Source organism: Chrysochloris asiatica, unplaced genomic scaffold, assembly GCF_000296735.1.
Source record: "Chrysochloris asiatica unplaced genomic scaffold, ChrAsi1.0 scaffold00085, whole genome shotgun sequence".
Taxonomy (NCBI): Eukaryota; Metazoa; Chordata; class Mammalia; order Afrosoricida; family Chrysochloridae; genus Chrysochloris; species Chrysochloris asiatica.
Window position 1 is genome coordinate 10355932 of NW_006408603.1, and position 22391 is coordinate 10378322.

General features: G+C 40.6%; 1 protein-coding gene across 1 annotated transcript in view; it reads right to left on the bottom strand.

Moving 5' to 3' along the window:
* The window catches only part of FAM102B (family with sequence similarity 102, member B), an 80591-nt gene extending 58211 nt beyond the window's left edge, over positions 1-22380 (bottom strand). Inside the window, exon 1 of the mRNA XM_006865981.1 lies at positions 22149-22380. Coding sequence (XP_006866043.1) covers positions 22149-22288 — 140 coding nt within the window. The 5' untranslated portion in view covers positions 22289-22380. The remainder of the gene's footprint in view (positions 1-22148) is intronic.
* Between the last annotated feature and the right edge of the window lie 11 nt (positions 22381-22391).

Sequence of the window (22391 nt, forward strand, 5' to 3'; positions counted from 1 at the left end):
AAAGTTTGTTGTTGCTGTTAAGAATCAAGAAAAGGCAAGAAACAAAGGCAGTAGGTTACCTACACTTTAAAAATTTCTTGATTTTTTTGTCCTGATGAGCTGAACTTTTTCTTTACTTTTGTGAAAATAACAGCTGTAAACAGTTTCTTTCATCACAGATCCAATCAGCTGGTTTCCAGATCAGGAAATTTGAGGTTCCTCATTGTCTGTAGACTAAAGGGTAAATTCCTCAACTATGTAGTCAACCCTCCATAGCCTAACTTGATTCTCTCATACTTGATCTCCTATTATTTACCATCAATCACTCTTACTGAATGGGATTATCTCCTACTCCTAACCCAGGCACACCTTTCTTCATGCTATTCTCTCCACTGGGAATCCCTCCCAGATGCCTTCTTTCCAACCATGTAACCTTGTTCATAGAGTCCTGGTGAGGGGATGCAGGATAATGCACTGGACTGCAAGGTCAGTTTGAACCCCATGGTCGGCGGTTCAAACTCACTAGCTGCTCCTTGAAAGCCCTATACACTGACTGTATAGTATACAGGGTTGCTATATGAGTGGTAACCGACTGGATATCACTTAACAACAACCTTGTTCTCATAGTATAAAGAAGAGGAGACACATTTTAGCTCAGAAGACCTGGACTCAAGTTTAATTTCAACATGTAATAATGCTGAGCAAATTACTTTCCTCTGCCTATACAGGGTCGCCATGGGTTGGAACCGACTCAACAGCACTTAATATAATAAACATAAGTTTAAAATATGTGTAGATAGCTACAAGTTGATAAACATATATTGCCTGAAACCGTATAAAGGTTATAAAAACTTTACTTCAAAGGGTAGTCTGAGAATTAAATGAGATAGAATATTTTGAGAAACAGTGTGGAAATACCAAAGTGCTGTGATTCAAGACTTCACTCAAAACCTTTTTCTATGATGCATTTCCTGAGTCCCTAAGTACAATTGTCCTCTGGCTTCTATGAACTCCTGGGTCTTTTTATATGCATGTCTGGAGTAGCTATCGTGCAGATGAAAATACTGACAGCAAAGAAAAGAAGATTTCAAATATTTTGCTGCATGTAATAATAAAGTACTCTTCCTTTGATATTGTCACAAGTATAATGATCAAAAGGGAAATTCAGAGTATGAGATGAAGAATAATAATGGAGTTTTCTGGTAGAGGGATATTAAACAAAGAACTCAAAAGAACATGTATAAGTCACCAAAACCTGCTTCATGATACAGAATGAGAGGATTGTAGAACGGTAGAACAGTTATATAATTGAGATCAAGAGTGAACTGAGTCCAGAATATAGTTGGAATTTGACAAAACAGTACAAAGGCTTTTACAAACTATACTGTGAGAACTCCACTCTGGCTTTTTTTTTTTTTTTGGAACTCTGGTAGCGTAGTGGTTACGAATTGGGCTGTGAACTGCAAGGTCAGCAGTTCGAAACTACCAGCTGCTCCACGGGAGAAAGATGAGGCTTTTTGCTCCCGTAAAGATTTACAGCCTTGGAAACCCTGTTCAGGGTCGCTATGGGTCGGAACCAACTCCACAGCACTTAACAACAACATCCTTAATACTAAAAATAGAAAAACAAACAAAACACCTCATACGAATGAAGTAAATGATCATCAGAGGCATAGCAACAAGACCAGCTAGTCCTACTATGAAGGGAGGTCTGGGTAAGAGGTGGGAGACAGTACTAAGCAGACAAACTGGGTTATTTCTTGAGTGAGACAGAACTGCTGTCCTATCTCCTGATGACTTCGATCACAGTCAGTGAAAATAAACCTCCTATTTATGCATATTGCATGATTTGACCTGATACCATTCCTCTCATGGAAAGAAACCCTAGAAGGGGCAGGGTAGATGAGATAGAGAAATTACAATAAAGATTTAAAATAGCTTCTCGGTTTTTCTGAACGCTGGATTGGTGCTTCTCTGAAGCCAACACAAGCAGTCAGGTTTTATAGGGTTCCCTTAGCAAAACAATTCTCAAATTCATTTTGAGTATCAGTACCAGTTAGCACTCACTTGCAGCCTCTCAAATGAAGAAAGAGTGCTGATGTTGCAGTTCCTATTGAGGCCTGGTTGCTCAGTAAAAGGTTACTTTATTAGCATAACGATAGAGTTTCCAGTTCTCAACTGTAATGCATATTATTTGCATTACTAGCTTGGTGAGTTTCTCTCTTCTTTAATATATATGTCTGGTAGCGTAGCGGTTACGAATCGGGCTGCGAACCTTAAGGTCAGCGGTTTGAAACTACCAGCCACTCAGCGGGAGAAAGATGAGGCTTTCTACTCCCATAAAGATTTACAGCCTCGGAAACCCTGTACGGGGTCGCTATGGGTCGGAACCGACTCGACGGCACTTAACAACAACAACAACTAATAGAAAGTATAAAGATGATTTATGGTTGCTTACAAAAAAAAGTTACTTATTCAGCCTGCACATAAAAATTTGGAACCAATTACTTTGTTTTGCAAAGACTAGAACAAACAGTCTTTTCTAACTACATTCCTGGAGCTGTTATTTCTAACTGCTCTTTGCCTTGTAGATAGAGGAAACAGTCATGTCAGCAGGGTAGCCAAAGTGAGATGCCAATGTGAGCTTAACCAAAATGAGGAGACCTTCATACCTAGGATGGTACATGGAGGTAATATTTTTAACGAAAACATTACAGGAGCCTGACTTGGCCGCAAAAAAGTGACAAGAGAAGATAAAATGCTAATAACTTTATAGTTAGACACCAGAACTAGTGAATTCCCAGGAACTCATATTGAAATGTGATTGGAGTCTGTGAACAAGGAAATCTATTAAATTTAAACTAGAGGAAGATGCCACTGAATGAGTTTATTCTAAATTCTATGCTAGGGATGACTCAAAACAATCAAACACAGCAAACATGCAGAGTCTAAAATCAATACTATGGGTAGTTCCTCATTTAATTAAGATAAAATAAGTCTTGGGTGTGGGCCAGTTTCTAAGCCACAATGCTTGGAAATAGCATTTGATTAGAAAAAGCCTGAGAATTTCTTCTGAAAACTAGGTTTCAGCACAGAAAAATAGTTTTTAAGCTCAGCAGATAGACACTTTTAATCAAGGATTTGTTTTCAATATTTGTATCTTTAATTTCTCTTACACTATTCTTGCCACAATCTATGATCATGTTCCAGTTCCTATCCTAAAAATAACTTCAGAAAATAAAATTCTGTTTCCTTGTTCACCTCCCTCCCTTTTCTCCTTGTCTTCATTAACAGACTTCCCAAAAGCACAATTATACAGTTGACCACTTCTATAGCAGCTTCACTGCCTGCCCACTCTCTAACCCCCTGAAACATGGCTTCTGCTCCCACAACTCCAGTGAAATTTCTTAAAGTCCACCGAAGATTTGCTGATAGTCAAATCAAAATGGAAGCTCTCATTCAGCATGCTACTACAGAGCCAAACACTTGTCATCTAAAATTTTTTCTCTAGTTCCATTCCATGACACTGCATTGCTCTACTATGTTTTGATTTCATTTCCCTCAATTAGGTCATCTTCTTCTACCAGGGTTTTATCCTCTAGCCCTTCTGTTTTGCTCTAGATAGCATCTCTAGCTTCAATTATCTTGTCCATGTGAATTATTTTAAAATCTAGGTCGGTAATCCTGGCTACTCTGCTCAGTTTCAGACATAAACTCTCAACTGCCTACCATACTTAATCATATTTTCTTGCTTACACCTCATATTTAAATGATCAAAGGATAGAGTTCAATATGCAAAATAAGACAACCAATTTAGAAACAAAAGAAATATCCAAAAGAATTGTCCTTAATTTACAGTGCACCATGGAAGAACATGCATGGCACAGTTAAAAATAACATTTTCTAAGTTTTTTAATGTCTCAAGTTTATATTTTAATATTCAGTTAAAAACAGAAGGCAGAATAAATAACTATGTAATTTAGCTTTAACTGTAAAAAATTAATGGAAAGAAACTGGAAATCTATATTTATTCTAAGATGTCAAAGTGATATCTCTGTGATGAACATTTTCTTCTTTATAATTCCAGTATTTCTCAAACTTTCTGCACTGATGTTTTTTTGTTTTGTTTTTTTAAATTTTATAATTAGCATAAAAGGGATTCATATTGCCTACAGAATAAAATCCCACCTTCATATGGCATTCACTGCTGGCCAAGGTTTGGCCCCAATGCACCTTTCCAGTCCTGTTCTATCAGTGTAGAAATGATGTCTTATACTGTTGTTAAGAACTACTGAGTTGATTTCGGCTCACAGTAAACCTGTATACAGTTTCCAAGAAGCGGCTAGTGAGTTTGAACCACCAATCTTGCAGTTCAAACTGACCTTGTGGTAGAGTGCTTACCCCTACAGTGCCACATAATTATTATGACTGTATCACTGAAGATGGTTAACAGGATTCATGCAAAAGATAAAATTAAACATCAAGGTAATACAAACTTGACAATTCATTTGAAAATAAGATAAACTTGAAATAAGATTATTAACAAATGTTAGTATGTGGTGCTGGAGAATAATGCACTGAACCACAGGGTCGGTGTGAACTACAAGGTCAGAGGCTCAAACCCACTAGGTGCTCCTCAGAAACCCTACACAAGGTCACTATGAGTCTGAACCAACTCTATGGTACTTAACAACAACAATAAACAGGAAATTATATCTCAAGACTTAACTAACAAATAAAAACACCTTTCTACAAACTTTTTGAAGCCCCTTCATACTGTAAAAAATGCATGGTAAAATGTTTTCTTCAAGGCAATCTAGGCTTTTGCTATGAGGTACCTTGAAACTCTTCTAACCTTTTCCCATTACCTAATTTCAAAAACTGCTTATACATTTTGGGTATCTATTAGAGCAGCACCCCAGTCTTCTAGTACCAAATTCTGCCTTAGTTGTCTAGTGCTGTTATAACAAAAATACAACAAACATTTATTTCCTCACAGTTTAGAAGTCTAGATGTCTAAACTCAGAGTGTCGGCTCTAGGAGCAAGCTCCCTCTGTCTGCTTTAGATGATGGTCTCTGTCTCTTCTGAGCATCTGCTTTTTGTGTCTTGATATTAAAAAAATGGCATGAGGTAGAGAACTCATAGACAGTACACTCAAAAACACGGAGTTTATTAGGGAAGTTAACATGGTAAAATTCAGGACCAGAAACAACTCAGGAAACAGTAGACTAGGAAGAAGGAGAGATGGACTACTTTCAAATATTTAGTCACTGAAAAACCTTGTGAATAGCAGTGGAACACTGTCAGCACCAGAATATTGAATGTTGAAACCCGAAGAAGAGCACTAGAGTATTATCAGATAAGGTGTCAGAAGATGAGCCCCTCAGGTTGGAAGTCACTCAAAATATGACTGGGGAAGAGCTGTATCCTCAAAGTAGAGTTGACCATGATGATGTGAATGGAGTAAATCTTTCAGGACCTTCATGGGGCTGATGGGGCTATAACTCAAAATGAAAAGAAACAGCTGTAAACATTAGTTAATAATCAGGACATGCACTGTATTGGGTATGAGTCTAGGAAAATTAGAAACTGTCAAAAATTAGAATGCATAAACATCAATATCCTAGGTATTATTGAGCTGAAATGGATTGGTGCTGGCCATTTGGAATCTGACAATCACATGGTTTACTATGCCGGGAATGACAAATTGAAGAGGAATGGCATCACATTCATCATTAAAAAGAACATATAAAGATCTGTTTTTAAGTTCAATACTGTCTGTGATAGGATAATATTCACATGCCTACAAGGAAGAACAATTAATACCACTATTATTCAAATTTATGTATCAGCCACTAACACTAGTGGTGATGAAACAGAAAATTCTACCAACTTTGACAGTCTGTAATTGATCAAACATGCAATCAAGATGTATATGATAATTACTGGCAACTGGAATGCAAAGGTTGGAAACAAAGAGAAAGGGTCAGTAGCTGGAAAATACGGCCTTGGTGATAGAAACAATGCTGGAGATTGCATGATAGAAGTTACGTTGTTCAAAACGATATTTGCAATGAAGAAGTCATTAGTCTTGCAAAATTCTACCATGCAATCTCCAGCATGGTTTCCAAAACAAAAATGCTTCCATTTTCACGTAACACAGACTTTCACATACTTGTTTTGGGAACCTAACCTTGTTTTGGGAACCTAACCATGCTGATAGGTGAAGAAGAGGGATAGAACACAGGCTTAGTGGATTTACAACTTATTTGGTGGGGGGGAGGGGGGCCATCCATAACAACCTGTCATCCTTTAAACCATAGGGAAAACAAAAATACAAAGTTTGGTCACCTATTCTCCCCAAACTCTCAGTTTTTGCTCTATTGTTTTATTCGCCTTCATTTAAGTCACTCTCCTGTTGTTTCTCTAAGTCCTTCCCCCACGTCACCTGAAATTCTTGTTCCAAGGTTAAACAAACTCTTACATCCTCAACCTCTTCACATAACATTCCACTCATTGTCCAAGTGAAACCTGAGTAACTCCTGGGGGTACTGTGTAGGTAGACACTGTTTATTCTCCACCCCCATCTGCCACAGGCTCAGGAGGCAGCCCCAGCATTTCCCTTACTCCTCAATGCCATGGCCAGGCTGAAACTCACCCACTCTCAAGCTGGAAGTTGCATGATCTTTGGCTATGTCATACTATTCCTCTCCTACTTCAGATCATACTGAAGTTACCTGTTCTGCAATCTTTCCCTCTTCACCTCAATATTTGCAATCATACTGGCTGTTTTACCACAAGTACATAACTCGTCTTATACTTCATATGCAGAGTTCTTTGTCTTTTACCAGTCTTGATACCACTTTGGCAGCTCACACTCTAGAAGTTGCCATTTCTCTAGGTTGCTCTATTGAGGGAATCTCAAGCTTCAATAATTTTCTGAGCATAACTTTCTGGCCTCCAACTCTGTCACAGCCTCATTCCTTGCACACACATCTCCTAACATCACTGAGGCTTCCATCTTCCAACTATTTCTATATTTTCCTGATTTATCTTCCTGGCTTGGTTTCCTTCATAATGAAGCCTGGACCTCATGGCTGATCTCTTAAATTCTTTTCACATTAACACTTTTCATTTTCTTAACACTTTGGCCTCTACACATACCTACAAACCCTTAAACAGGAATCAACTCTACCATCCCTTTTCTCCTATGTGTAATCTACGAGCAATGCTAGAGAAAACCAAATGGCCATGTACACTATTGTTCCTAAAATTCATAGTTTCCAATTTTTCTTGGGTCTTTTAGATTTGTCTTTGATCAGCTCTCTCACCTAGTCCTTGCAAAGTTACGTACTGCCAAAGTCAATTTCAACTCATAGTGAACCTATAGGACAGGGTAGAACTGTTCCATAGGGTTTCTGAGACTGTAAATCTTTATGGGAGCAGACAGCTTCATCTTTCTCCCATAAAGTGGTTGGCGGGTTTGAACTAAGGACCTTGCAATTAGCAGCTCAACCCTTAATCCACTGTACCGCCAGACCTCCTTCCCATTCCTTGCAGCTTTTCCAATCATTATCTTGATGTCCCTTATGACATCTCTCTTGGTTGCTACTGGGAAAGATAAGGCCATCAGATGAGAATTCTCTTCAACTCCAGCCTTAAACCAACCTACTAACTTTGCATGGAGTCCTGGTGTGGCATTGTAGGATAAGCACTGGACCGCTAACTGCAAAGTTGACAGTTCAAACCCACTAGCTGCTCTTTGAAAACCCTATATAGGGTTGATATGATTTGGAATTAACTCAATGGTACTTGACTTGAATTAACTCAATTCAACTTTGCAGAATTGAGGGAAGTCTAGGCTTCTTGAAATGATTACCCCGTCACTCTATTTATGCAGCACCACTAAAACACTACTGTACTTACAGTGTCCTCTACATATGAGGCTATTCCATGCCACTGCATAGATACCATTCTTTCTAGGGCTCTATTTCCTTCTGCAGCTAGACATTTTAAAAAACCCTGCTAAGTAATTCCTGCCTGTGATACTTCCCTGGTGTCCCCTCCCCCAAAGAACAGAAAAAACACAAGTGCTTTTTCCTCTAGAACTTTTCTTTCCCCCAGTATTTAAATTATTTTATGTTTTTATTGTGAATTGAGTGATTGTTTACATGGGAGAACATTGGTTTTACACTCGTCATTTCATTGCAATGATTAAAATTGACCCCGTGCATCATCATTCAACAGTATTTGTTTCTATTCCTTCTGTTTTGTTTTGTTTTTTGGAATGTACACAAAAACACTCAGGAATATGTAATCATTTAACAACCAAAGTGCACATTCTGCAAGCCTGCCTTCTGGCCGCCAGCACACAGCCTTTCTCTTTCCATGAGTCTAGAGTCTTCAGCTGCTCTATATCTCATGTCCTCATCTCTGCCTCCATCTCTGGTGTTGCTGCTTCTCTGGATAGGGTCTCACATTCTGCTCATGCTCCTCTCCCTTGATGGTCCTAAGGTCCTCTGTTCCTGGACTGTAAGATTAACTACTCCCCCCTTTTTGTTACAAAACTTATACTATACCTTTTCTGGTATTTGTTTTTTTGCTGCACATTTGATAGTGCACAGTGATTTGGTAACCATGTGTCTCCTCTTTTAGACTTGAGTTCTTGAGAATGGGCACATCTGTCTAACCTTTTTGCTTTGCAAAGTACTTGACACAAATTAGCCAAGAAATAAATCTTCATTAAGTTGCAGACTGAAGCTTTTTCCACAAAAACATGACCTCAAATCAATCTCACTGCTTTACAGTGACCTTTCAAAAAGAGTTAGAAAAACAAATTTGTTAAGAAATGACTAGTAGAAATGATAACTATAGAGACAGAGGATAGTGAGTAAAGCTATCACTCATCCAACAAATCACCAACATTTGTTAAGGACATAGAAGTAGTAATGGTTGGGAGAAAAGCAGGTGGTGGGTTATAGGTTGAAATAGGTGTGCACAGAACACTGATGAGACATTTGTTATGAATTAGAAAGGCAGGCTGGAATTTGAACAGGCTAAAAAAAAAAAAAACCAAGGTCAAGAATAAGGAGGAAAAGGGCAGAACACTACAGAGACAGAAGCCCATACCCATTAGGCTAATATAAGTTACTATTGTTGCAGTAAGAGCCATTAGTCAACTTTGACTAACGGGGTCGTTAGACTTATATAGGGTTTCCAAAGAGCATCTGGTGTGTTTGAACTGTCGACCTTTTGGTTAACAGTCCTACAGCATGCCACACCAGGACTCCAAAAGTTGGAGTCTGGCTAAATAGAAGTTTTGGCTAAAATAGAAGGCTAAGGAGGAGCAGTGTTACGAAATAAAATTGAAAGCAAAACAAAGAATCCTAGTGTTAGAAAGGTCCTTGAGGATTACCCAAGTTACTCATCCTTGTAATAAAGGATAATGTTCTGGATAAATGGTTGCTCAACTGTTAGCAGGGTTTTTTCTGAAGTAGCCCTCTGCTGAGGGCCCCTTCTCTTAGAAATTCCTACCAATGATTGGATTGTTGTTGTTGTTAGGTGCCATCGAGTTGGTACCAACTCATAGTGACCTTATGCACAGCAGAACTAAACACTGCCCAATCCTGGGCCAACCTCACTATTGTTGCCACGCCTGAGTCCACTGATGCTGCCACTTTGTCAATCAACCTCGCTGGAGGTCTTTGGATGGGAGTATGCAAATAGGTTGTACAGGGCTCTAATGTAGAGACTGTTTAGTTTTGCCATTCCTCTAGGTTTAAAATGAGCTATCTCAGAAGCAGAAATAAAGATCTCATTACCAACAAGAAAGAGCCACAAGTGAAGTGCATCTTTTGGATCCTAAGAAACCTATGTGGAGAGGCAGCATCGACGGCAGCAGAGATACTGGCATGGAGAGACACAACAGCGGACCTCTTGGCCCACAGACCAAGTGAGACCGAATGCTTTGAGACAGGTTGGCTTGCAGCATGGAATGCCCTTTGGTCATTTATCCCTAGGGCTAAAGGAGTTTTAACACTTGTCTGAGCATGGCAGAGGCCAAGAATGAGAGAAGTATGCCTGACATCGGCCGAGGAGAGGTGCTCCTGACTACTGTATCTTGTGTCGTTTCTAATCTTAAATTGTATTCTGTTATCTCTTATAAAACCCCATAATTGTGAGTGTTGTAATGCCACTGCAATGAATTACGGAGCCCAGCAGAGAATTAAGAGTGCCACGGGTGGGACGGTTGGTGTCAGAATAGTATAAAGAAGGTTGGAGGGTGGAAGCGAGTCCAATGATGGAAACTCTCCTCCTTTCCCCTTGTGAAGCGAAAGGATGTCCGGCACAACTCCTGTGCCATTTTTGCATATACTTACTAGAAAAAAAGCCTCCTTTAACCTTCCTATTGGTCTTAATTCTGTCCTCTGATGCACTCAGAAGTCTATTCCTCCTGATGGGGGCAGGCAGTCTTCCAAGTATTTTTCATTTAATTATGTGTGATTTTGAACAAATCATGTTGCTTTTCTGAGGATGAGCTAAAATAGAAGTGTTGCAGAAACTAATCGTCTCCCAATGTCTGTCTTGTCTTTATTGTCACTGAATTTTCTGCTGGACACATGGCCATCCAGCAGACTACATTTCTCAACCTTCCTTGAAGGTGTGTGTGGCCTTGTGCTTAAGTTCTGCTCAGTGGGCTCTGAGCACAAGAGACTTTCTCTTCTTCCCTTTTCAATGGGATGAATTCAGATGTGGGGTGAGCCAATTTAGCCCCTGTGGATGAGAACAATAACCCCATGCAGAACAGAGTAACAATATAGAGCCCTGGTCCCTGATAACTTGGCAGAGCAGAACCACACCAAGTTGGACTTTTATATGAGAGAAAAGTAAACTTCTATCCTGTTTAAATCACTTGGCATATATCCTAACAGCAATCAACATATATATTGTTGTTCAGTGCCGTTAAGTAGGTTCTGACTCATAGTGATCCTGTATAGGGTTTCCAAGGAGCAGCTAGTGGGTTTGAACTGCCAACCTTGAGGTTAGCAGTCTAGTGCTTACCCTACAGCACCACACCAGGACTCCATATATGAGGAGGGTTCAAAAGCTCATGGGAAAATTCCATTATCTTTTAATTCCATTTTTACATAAAGTTTTTGAAGTTCCCTTGTAGCCTAACCTAATATTGGAGCTAAAAGTGGTTTCCTGCCTGTATGAAAGGATTTTTGGGAGAATGAAATAAAATTAGAAATGTAAGTGTTTAAATATGCAAGTTCATTTTCTAGTATTTGAAGACCATTATCTTCTCTTGAGGCTCTCTGTTACTGATTTAATCCAAGATTCTTCAGAATTCCGATAGCCTCCTCAGGATCCCTATCTGATAATGTCTTTCCAAAGCTGACACGACACTGCACACTCAACACTGCTGGTGCTGTTAAGTAGGTTCCATCTCATAGCGATCCTACCCAGTGAATTAACACACAGTGCCACTTTATACAATGCCTACTGTGTATGGCTTATGATATAACGCTATTGTTGTTGTTAGGTGCTGCTGAGTTGGTTCTGACTCATAACGATCCTGTATAGGGTTTCCAATGTTGGGAATCTTTGTGGGAGCAGAAAGCCTCATCTTTCTCCAGCCTGAACTGTCAACCTTGTGGTTTGCAGTCCAGTGCTTTGTCATTCATACATGTATGAATATATTTGTTATTTGTTGTTGTTAGGTGCCATTGAGTTGGTACCGACCCATAGCGACCTTATACACAGCAGATCGAAACACTGTCCGATCCTGGGCCAACCTCACTACTGTTGCCATGCTTGAGTCCATCGATGCAGCCACTTGGGCAATCCATCTCGTTGGGGGTCTTCCTTTTTTTCTCTGATCCTCTCCCTTACCAAACATGATATCCCTCTCCAGTGAGTGGTCCCTCCTGACAATATGTCTGAAGTATAAGTAAGAGATGAAGTTTAGCCATCTTGACCTCCAAGGAGCACTCTTTGCTGCACTTCTTCCAAAACGGATCTACTGGTTGTTTTGGCAGCCCATAACTCAAAAGCATCAATTCTTCTATGATCTTCCTTATTCACTGTCCAGCATATGAGGTTATTGAAAATACCATGGCTTGGGTCAGGCACACCTTAGTCCTCAAGCTGACATCTTTGCTCTCCAACACTTTAAAAAGGTCTTGTGCAGCAGATTTGCCTAATGCAATACATCGTTTGGTTTCTTGACTGCTGCGACCTGAGTGTTAATAGCTGATCCAAGAAGAATAAAGTTCTTGACAACTTCAATCTTTTTTGTTACTAGTATAGCACAAATAATATATATTTGTTACCAGTATAGCACACATTATGCTATACTAGTAAGAAAACTTTATATATATATGTATATATATTATTGTTAAAGGAGCTCTGGTAGCGTAGTGGTTACGAATCAAGGCTGCGAACCGCAAGATCAGCAGTTAGAAACTACCAGCTGCTCTGTGGGAGAAAGATGAGGCTTTCTGCTCCCATAAAGATTTACAGCCTTGGAAACCCTGTTCAGGGTCGCTATGGGTCAGAACCGACTCGACGGCACTTAACAACAACAACACTGTTGTAAGTGCCATTGAGTCAGTTCCTTTTCATAGCGGCAACCCTGTATAGGGTTTCTAAGGAGCAGCTGGTGAGTTTGAACCATAAACCTTGTGGTTCACAGTCCAGTGCTTATCCTACAGCACCACACCAGAAATTATTGTTAACATTTGTCATCCTCAGTAAAGCCACACCCAGATCCTTTTTCCAATTATCTGTATTCTTTCAATTATTGGTGTTAAGTGCCATCAATTCAATTCCAACTCACAGCGACCCTGTATAGGGTTTCCGAGGAATGGCTGGTGAGCTTGAACCACCGACCTTGTTGTTCAAACTGACTGCAGTTCAGTGCATTAACACACAGTGCCACGTTATACAATGCCTACTGTGTATGGCTTATGATATAATGTTATTGCTGTTGTTGTTAGGTACCACTGAGTTAGTTCCGACTCATAGCAACCCCGTATAGGGTTTCCAAAGAGCAGCTGGTTTGTTTGAACTGCCAACTCTGGGGTTCAAACTGACCTTGTGGTCCAGTGCATCATCTTACAGTACCACACCAGGACTCCATATGGTAAATATTTACTTACTGGTATACAGTGGGGCATCCCTGGGAGACACCAACAGGCACTCGGCTGCTAACCACCCAGAAACACTTTAGAAGAAAGACCTGGCAATCTACTTCCCTCCAAAACCAACCACTGAAAACCCTGAAGCACAGTTCTACTCTGACACACACTGGGTCACCATGAGTTGGAACAGACTTGATGGCAACAGCTTTTTGTTTGTTTGGTATAAAGGAACGTGGTAACAGTTTTATAAGGTACAACTACCCAGCACTGCTGCTGTTAGCAGTTCCCATCAAGTCAACTGTGACTCATGACAGTCCCATGTGTGCAGAGCAGAACTGCACTAGAATGCTGTAATGAAACAGAACTGTGCAGACTTACTATTGGGAAGTAACACTATGTTTCTCAGCTTTCATAGTTAATGGTCTTGGGGTAAATCTAAAGAGGAAGGATTGTTGATCTGTTTAGTGATGCTAATTTTCTGAGATCGCCTTTCACAAAAAGTCGGATTATATTTATCTACTATTTTGCTAAAACATAAATATGAAAAAACATGTAACATTAAGAGCTGAGAGGCACAGAGTTGAGCGAATATGAGACTAGATCCTGGAGGCAGACTGCCTCTGACCCCTGCCACATACTGTGTAACTTTAAGGACTTCTTTGTTTTCTTAGGTACAAAATGAGAGTGTAACCATAATGCTACTAGTATTACCTTCATCATAGGATTAGTTTGAAGATTGAAGGTAGAGATTGAGTTCCGGGTACATAAGGAAAATGCTTAATAACTGTTATTTACTGTTATTAGTTATTTTAAGAATGTGAATTGATGTCTCCATTTCTTTAGGACATAAAGAATTCTGTGCTAGTATGGTCAGCCAGCATTTACTAATACTGGCTATTTTCTGATATGTGATACTTATTAGTGATTTTCTTCCATTTTAAAAAAAATCAATTGAATATCCTGAAAACCAAGTTAATAACTTATATTTAAAAAAAAAATAAAAATCTGCATGCCCTTTGATCCAATCATTTTACTTGCAGGTGTTTATCCTAAATAAATAATGAGAGTGCACAAATTTGGTTAGAAGGATGCTCGTTGTAATTTGTTAACAAAAATACTATTTTTGAATTTATTTCAAAAGAGGTGTGATTTGACAAGCCACAGACATAAATTCAATGAAGTGAATAATTGTTAAAATTGAATATTTAATGACATAAAAAGATATATTAATGAAAAAAAATACTGTATGATCCCATAAAGCGCTAATATGAAAGTGTGTGAAAGGAATAGTGTATGTATATGCATGGATCAAATAGACTCCTAGGTCACACACTAAACTATTATTGAAAATTATACACTAAACTGTTATTGATAATTATCTCTAGATAGTTTGTTTATGGATAATTTTTATTTCCTTTTGCCTTTCTATTTTCTAAGTTTCCAACATAAGTGTATACTTTTTTGTTTAACTTTTGATGGTATTTTGGGTGAATGTTTACTGCGTAAACTGGTTTTCCATTAAACAGTTCCTACACATTTTGCTTCCTGACATTGATTTGCAATCCCCACAGTGTAACCGCACTCTTCCCACTTCCTGCCTGTGTTTACCATTTCCATCAGTCCTTTCCCATCCCTCCCTTCCTTCTGAGCTTAGCCCTGGGCATATGCTGCCCTTCAGATCTGGTTGCTTGTTCTGTAAAGAGCTCACAACTCCCTGGTGTCACTGGTCATCTGAAAGGCTTGTCATTTGGCTGAAAGATGGGGGGTGTGTGGGGGTGTTCTACAGTCTGTCAGACCAGTAAGTCTGGCATCTTTTTTTTTTTTTAATTTTGTTCCACATTTTTCTCCCTCTGCATTACTTTTTAACATGGTGGTTCCAAATGATAAGCTGTAGACTGCTAACTGCAAGGTTGGAGGTTTGAGCCCACCAGTTGCTCGACAGGAGAAAAATGAGGTTTTCTGCTCTTGCAAAGATGTAAAGCCTCAGAAATCCTATACATATATTATGAGCCAGAAACGACTCGCACTTAACATTACTTCTGACTTTTGATGGGCACCCTGGTGGCATAGTGGGTTATGTGTTGGTGGTTCAAACCCACAGATGCTCTGCTGTAGAAAGATGACACTTTCTGCTCTGGGAAAGATTTCTTGTTGCTATGTGTTATAGAGTCAGTTTCAACTCAGTAACGTTGGATAGGATTTCTAAGACTGTAAATCTTTGTGGGAGCAGAAATTCTCATTTTTCTCCCATGGAGTAAATGGTGGGCTTGAACTGCTACCCTTGTGGGTCACAGCCTAGTGCTTCTCCTACAGAGCCAACATACTCACTTGTACAGATTTACAGCCTCAGAAATCCTAGGGAACCATTCGACTCTGACCTATAGGGTCACTCTGAGTCAGAACTGACTCGATGGCAGCAGGTGAGTGGTTTTATTACTTCTGAAACAAAGGGATGTTAATGAAAAGGTTGGTGGTTTGACCCCACCAGCTGCTCCAAGGGAGAAAGATAGAGCAGTCTGTCTGCATAAGGATTTACAGCCTTGGAAGCCCTATGGGACAGTTCTATTCTGTCCTACAGGGCTACTATTTATTGGAATCAACTCAATGGTAATGGGGTGGTGGTGTTTTTTAACACAATATGCAGTGAACTAAAGTTCTGAAAACACAAAGATATATTCTGGCCATAGACAAAAAAGCTTTCTGCTTGTTTACAAAGTAAAAGATCCAATACACAGATGTGCTCACTAGCTTCCTGGACACTCCCTGAATTCACATGTTTTTAGTCACAAGCTATGTAAAAGTTAGAAAAGTATTTTACCTAGTAGCACTAAGAAAACAAAACAAAAGCCCACCACAGATGAAAAAAAATAAAAGGACGTGGGAAATGCTAAAAAATGTAAGACTATTTCTTATTATTCCTTTATTAAAGTAGAACAAAAATTAAGCCAGTTGTGACAGTCTTAATATATCTCAAAACTGATTTAAAAGTATTTACGGAGTTCTGGTGTGGTGCTGTGACTTAATGCGCTGGATTGCAAAGTTGGTTTGAACTGCAAGGTTGGCAGTTCAAGCTTACCAGTTGTTCCTCGGAAACCCTATACAGGGTTGCTATTAGTTGGAATTGACTCGATGGGACTTAACAACAACAACAGAGAAAGAACTCTGGAAAGAGTTAATTAATACAATATTTTGTCTTTTATAAAGGTATTTGAAAACATTAATTGAACACTGTATTTTCTCAATATTTTATTAACTATATTATTTAAAATCTGATCATTTAACTTTCCCATTTTAATGACACTTATTACAAATGTTGTTGTCAAGTGCCGTTGAGTCGGTTCCAACCCATAGCGACCCTGTATAGGGTTTCCAAGGAGCGGCTGGTGAGCTTGAACCGCCAATAGACTATGCAAATATGTTGTCTGTATTCCACCCAGGAGATTGGACAGTCTGTTAAGAATATGGTGCATATAATTCCTGTAGGGGTGGGACCATTCAAGTAAGGTCTATGGAACCCTAAAGAGGGGACTGGCAGTTTTGTTATGCTGTTAGCTTAAAAAAGAGAGCCAACCCCAGAGCGAGTGGGGGAACGTAAGTATTACCAAGACTAGATAGGAGCAGAATATATACTTTGCTGAGAATCTCTTAGATCCAGGAAAGAGAGAGACAAAGAGTGAGAGAGACAGAAAGCTACAACACTGGAGACAATGCAAGAAGCAGTGGCAAATAAATGGGAGTGGCAGCAGAATGATAAGACTGGCAAAGGCAGCCCAATAGGCCCAGGGAACAGGCAGTTACAGGTATGCAAGAGTGGAGTGACTTTGGGCAGGAGGCTTCCAGGGGGAGTGGGGTGCCTCTGGCACACATTGAGTTGAAGGAGCTAGGCTTGTGGATCCATGAAGGAACTAACTAGACAAGCAAGAGAGCTGAGTGCCTTCCGGTGGGGGCTTACTGATGAAGTGGGGTGCCTCTGGGCAGAACAAAAGATCTTTGTAACACTTGCCTGAGCAGGGCAGAGGCTTGGCTAAGGGGCTCAGGGCTAGAGAGAGGCCTGCCTGGGAACATGGCTAAGAAGAGGTTGTCCTGGTCAAAGAACTGAAAGGTAACCTCTTACTTCCCTAATAAACCCCATACCTTTGAGTATGGTCTGTAAACTCTATGTTTTGTTGTTGTGTGCCGTGGAGTCGGTTCTGACTCATAGTGACCCTGTACAGGGTTTCCGAGGCTGTAAAACTTTACAAGAGCAGAAAGCCTCATCTTTCTCCTGTGGAACAGCTGGTAGTTTCGAACTGATGACCCTGAGGTTTGCAGACCGATTCGTAACCACTACAACTACCAGAGCTCCTATGTGGCCACTGCAAAAATCCTCAAATCTAGAAGAGCAGTAGAGTGTGACGGGAGGGGCTCTGGTATTGGAATTGGTAAAAAGGTTTCGAAGGGTGGAGGTAAGTCTGACCTTCACTTTACAGCAATCAGCCTTGGGCTATGGATGCTGACAAGGATTCTCACTCACCCTTGTGAAGTTAGAGGAGGTCTTGCCTCTTTAAAAGGGAAAAACAGGAGAAAGCTATTCTAAGAAATTCAACAAACAGGGTTGTATGTCTTCAATATATAAGATTCTGAGAAATCCACAATAAATATGTCTCCAACTGATTATCAGGCTCAATGTCACCTCAAATGTATGTCAAACACAACTCACCTCCTTGTACTCCCTACCATCACACACATACATTTCCCTTGAAAAACAAAACATAATGGAGATTCTTCTTCCTGACTTTTATTGAGGCATTTGTCTTATGGCATTTCCATTCATCAGTCACTGCACATGGGAAAGCTCAGGCTTTAGGTTGTCTCATCAGCTCCTGCTTGGGTTATTTTAATAGCCTCCTAATTTGTCTCCCCATCTCCACATACCCAAAGAGTGATCATCAGCCTGCCTGCCAGTTTAAATACTGCTTGGATCACAATACAACTCAATTAAGAACCTTCTTTTGAAATTGACATTATAAACAGAGGAGAGCAAACTTTGCAATAGCATTCAAGGCCTTGTTCCCCTGATTTTATCTGAAGCTTCTATTCTACATGAATTTCAAAACAATTCATCAAATCCATTAAGCATTTCATGGTTGTTTTTTTCTGGTAAAATATGATCCATCTTAAAGAGAAAAATAAGGAGTGCTGGTTGTTCAACAGTTAGGTGCTTATTTGCTAACTGAAAGGTTGGTGGTTCAACCCTACCCAGCAACCCCACAGGAGAAAGACCTGGTGAAGTGAGTGTGTAAAGACTGCAGTCACGAAGACCCTATGGGACAGTTCTATTCTGTCTTGTGGGATCACTATGAGTTGGAATCAACAGTACCAAACAATAACAATAAAGAGAAGACTAAAACATCATTATCAAATCAACTTTTATACTTATTAGAATAAAAGAATTAAATATAACATCTAAAATACATAGAACCTCTTAGATACATTCCTTGTCTCCTTTTTAAATGTTAACTGAGTGCCAAAGCACTCACACTAACCCCCATGTGCCAAAGACAGTCTCTGTTTTACAAAAGCAGTCTTTGAGAGATTAACTCACCTAGGATTACTATGACAGATCGGGCATTCAAACTCAAACCTACCTAATTCTAAACTCCTCTTACATTTACACCAAGTTACCATCTAGGTCCAAGGAGCTATGGTAATGTAGTGGTTATGAGTAGAGCACTAACCTCAATGTCAGCAGTTTGACCTTTCACCTTCCACAGGAGAAAGATGAGGCTTCTGCTCCCTCATTTACAGCTTTGGAAACCCTATGCATGGTTGCTATGAGTCAGAACCAACTCCAGGGCATACCACCAGTACTACCACCACCGTCTAGGTCTAGCTTCAAAGGCTCCTTGTAAGGATTCTTTTCCTTATACAAATCTTGCTTAAGGTCAAGAGTTTAGATTGAAGTGCAAGCAATATTTATAATCTAGGATTGTTGTTGTTAAGTGCCGCTGAGTCGGTTCCGGCCCATAGCAACCCTGCACAGGGTTTCCGAGGCTGTAAATCTTTACAGGAGCAGAAAGCCTCCTCTTTCTCCCGCGGAGCAGCTGGTAGTTTCGAACTGCTGATCTTGCGATTCGCAGCCCGATTCGTAACCACTATGCTACCAGAGCTCCTTCATAATCTACGATAGTCTGCCTTTTTCCTTTTCAGTCTTCCCAAACTATAAATCAATGATGTCCCTCACTTGTTAAAGCCATTCGAAAGCTCCTTATTTCTACCCTTGTTACCACTACACTGAATTTTCTCCTTAATCTGGCATGGCTCTGTGGGAATTTAGAACAACCTGTATTAGAATCTTGGCATTACACTCGCGGGCTGTGGGGACCTTGGGAAAGTCAGTTATGCCCTCTGAGCCTCTGTTTATTCATCCAGGAAATGGGGATACCGACCTCATAGGCTTGCTGTGGAAATTAAACAATGTATTTAAAAGGTCCAGTCTTTATATGCTGGAGAAATGGTTGTCTGCGATGGAATAACTAATTTGTGAGAAATACGCCAAATCAATACCAGCATTTCATTTTATTGTGCTCATTTTATTTTGCCATGTGTAGGACTTGACTCCATGCAGTGAGTTTTTTGGTTATTGGGCGTCTCAGATACTAAAACTCGTCCCCACCCCTTTTTTAAAAAAACAAACTGAAGGTTTGTAGCAATCCTGCATCAAGCAACTCTATCTGTGCTATATTTTCCAAAAGCATGTGTTCACTTCATATCTGTGTTACATTTTGGTAAGTCTTGTTAATACTTTTAACTTTTTCATAATGGTAATGGACACTAATAGGCTATGCTGCTGTTGTTCAGTGCCGTCAAGTCGGTTCTGACTCATAGTGACCCTGTATAGGGTTTCCAAGGAGCGGCTGGTAAGTTCAAACCGACCTTGAGGTCGAGTGCTTATCCTATAGTGCCACACCAGGGCTAATGTTGTTGTTAGTGCCATCAAGTCAATTCCACCCCATAATGACCCTGTACAGGATTTCCAAGAAGCAGCTGGTGAGCTTGAACCACTGACCCTGTAGTTCAAATGACTTTGCAGTCTGACACATTAGCCCACAGCGCCACACCAGGACTTCAACCAGGCCTAATAGTATAATTAATTAGCTGAATATCCACATATTAGTCATTACAGTTTAATTTTTTTGAACTATCCCCAGTAGACCATTAAAATTTCAGAATAGATAGTGCTCAGTATGTCCTTTGATTTGGTCAACTACACATTTGCATTTCCTGGTTTCTACATACTTTGGACATACTGTCAGGAGGGAATAGTCGCTGGAGAAGGATATGTTTGGTACGGTAGAGGGACAGAGAAAAAGAGGAAGAACCCAGTGAGATGGATTGGCCAAGTGGCAGCACCAATGGACTTAAATGTGGCAATAGTAGTGAGACTGGCCCAGGATCGGGCAGTGTTTCGTTCTGCTGTGCATAAGGTCGCTGAGTCGGTACCAACTTGATAGCATCTAACAACAACAAAATAACAACAGATATAGTGGTTATTTTGCATTTTGTGTGGCAGTGTGAGTTAATGCGCTGGACTGCAGTCAGTTTGAACCACAAGGTCAGCAGTTCGAGCTCACCAGCTACTCCTAGGAAACCCTATACAGGGTTACTACAGGTTGGAACTGACTTGAAGGCACTTAAACAACAAATAGTAGCGTAGTGGTTATAGTCAGGCTGCTAACCTCAAGGTCAGCAGTTCGAAACTACCAGCTGTTCCACAGGAGAAAGATGAGGCTTTCTGCTCCAGTGAAGATTTACAGCCTCAAAAACTCTATGCAGGGGCGCTATGAGTTGGAATTGACTCCATGGCATACCACCACCATAGGCTTCAATATTGCCACACAAGGCAATTTTTCATAACCTATTAACATGTGCATACTACAGAGCCAGTCCTAGTGTCACTGTGGGTTAGGCATTGGGCTGCTAACCATAAGGTCAGTGATTCAAACCCATCCAACAGCCACTCTGCAGGAGAGCTGTCTGCTCCCATAAATATTCCTAGTTGCTGAAACCCTAAGGAGCAGTTCTAGTCTATCCTATAGGGTCACTATGAATTGGAATTGACAGTGGGTTTTGTTTTTATTAATAGCAGTCACAGAAAACAATATTTTCAGGGTGAAAAAAAATTAGCAGTAAATTTAGGCACAAAAAGCATACGTCTCAAGAACTCAAAGGTCCATTTAAAAAATTAACTTAAGTTTCCTATTTTCTTAAAAATACTTTACGGTAAGTTTACCTATTTATAAGTATCTCTGAAATTACTCAAGAAACACTGCCACACATTCACTCTGTAACCTGCCAATGACTCCCTGGGAGTACCTTATGTCAAAAAAATGGGGAGGGGCTGGGCTCAGCTTCTGGGTCAAAGTCCTCTACACGGAGACCCACAAATGTTCACTTTATGGCAGGCAATTCAATGAGTAACTAGAGCGGAGTCGGAGACGCAGTTCTAAGATGTTTGTTGCTCCTTTGGCCAGAACTCAACTCAAGCTGACCAGGTTTTATCCTAGCCTGTCCTGGGCGTCAGGGTTCCCGAGAAACTCACAAGGGTGAAGGAGTTAAGCTACGCACAGGCTCCAGTTCAAAGTGGGCACTACTGGAATTCGAGCAGTTTGGGGTTATTTTTGGTTTTGTCCAGTTCCACTTTACATTTGACAAATATGTAAAAGGCTGTAAGAAAACCCAGAAGCATCCTCTGTCTTCTGGCCATTGCTCTATTCCTAGAGAATTTACGAAGGAAGAGCAAGTATCAGGAACCATTTGGGAATAAGGCGCAGGCGCCAAGCCCAGGCTAGTTGGACCCATTTGCGAAGCACTTTGTGGAGATCAATACATTCCTGACTGATTTTAGACTGGCCCCTGGAGAATGGGGCGCTTACAAAGCCCGCTGCCCTGCTGGAGCAAATGGGTCAAGGAAAGAGCTGTTGCCATCAAACGAGCCCTTTGGAGCAGGCGGCTCCAGAGAGCGGACGCGAAGGGCGCGTTACCTGGACGACTCGGCGGTGAAGCTGCCGCCGTCCAGCAGCCGCATCTTGCAGAAGAGGACCCCATTGACGAAGGGCACCGAGGAGAGCTCCTCGAGTTCGAAGTCCACCTTAAACTTAAACTTCTTTTTCTTCATCATCATGAGAGCCAGACGCCGGCGAGCGGGGTGCGGGGGCGGCCCCAGGGGTCGGTCGGGCGGTCGCCACCGCTTCAGCTCCGCTGAGCCCCGGCCCCGCCCAGCCACA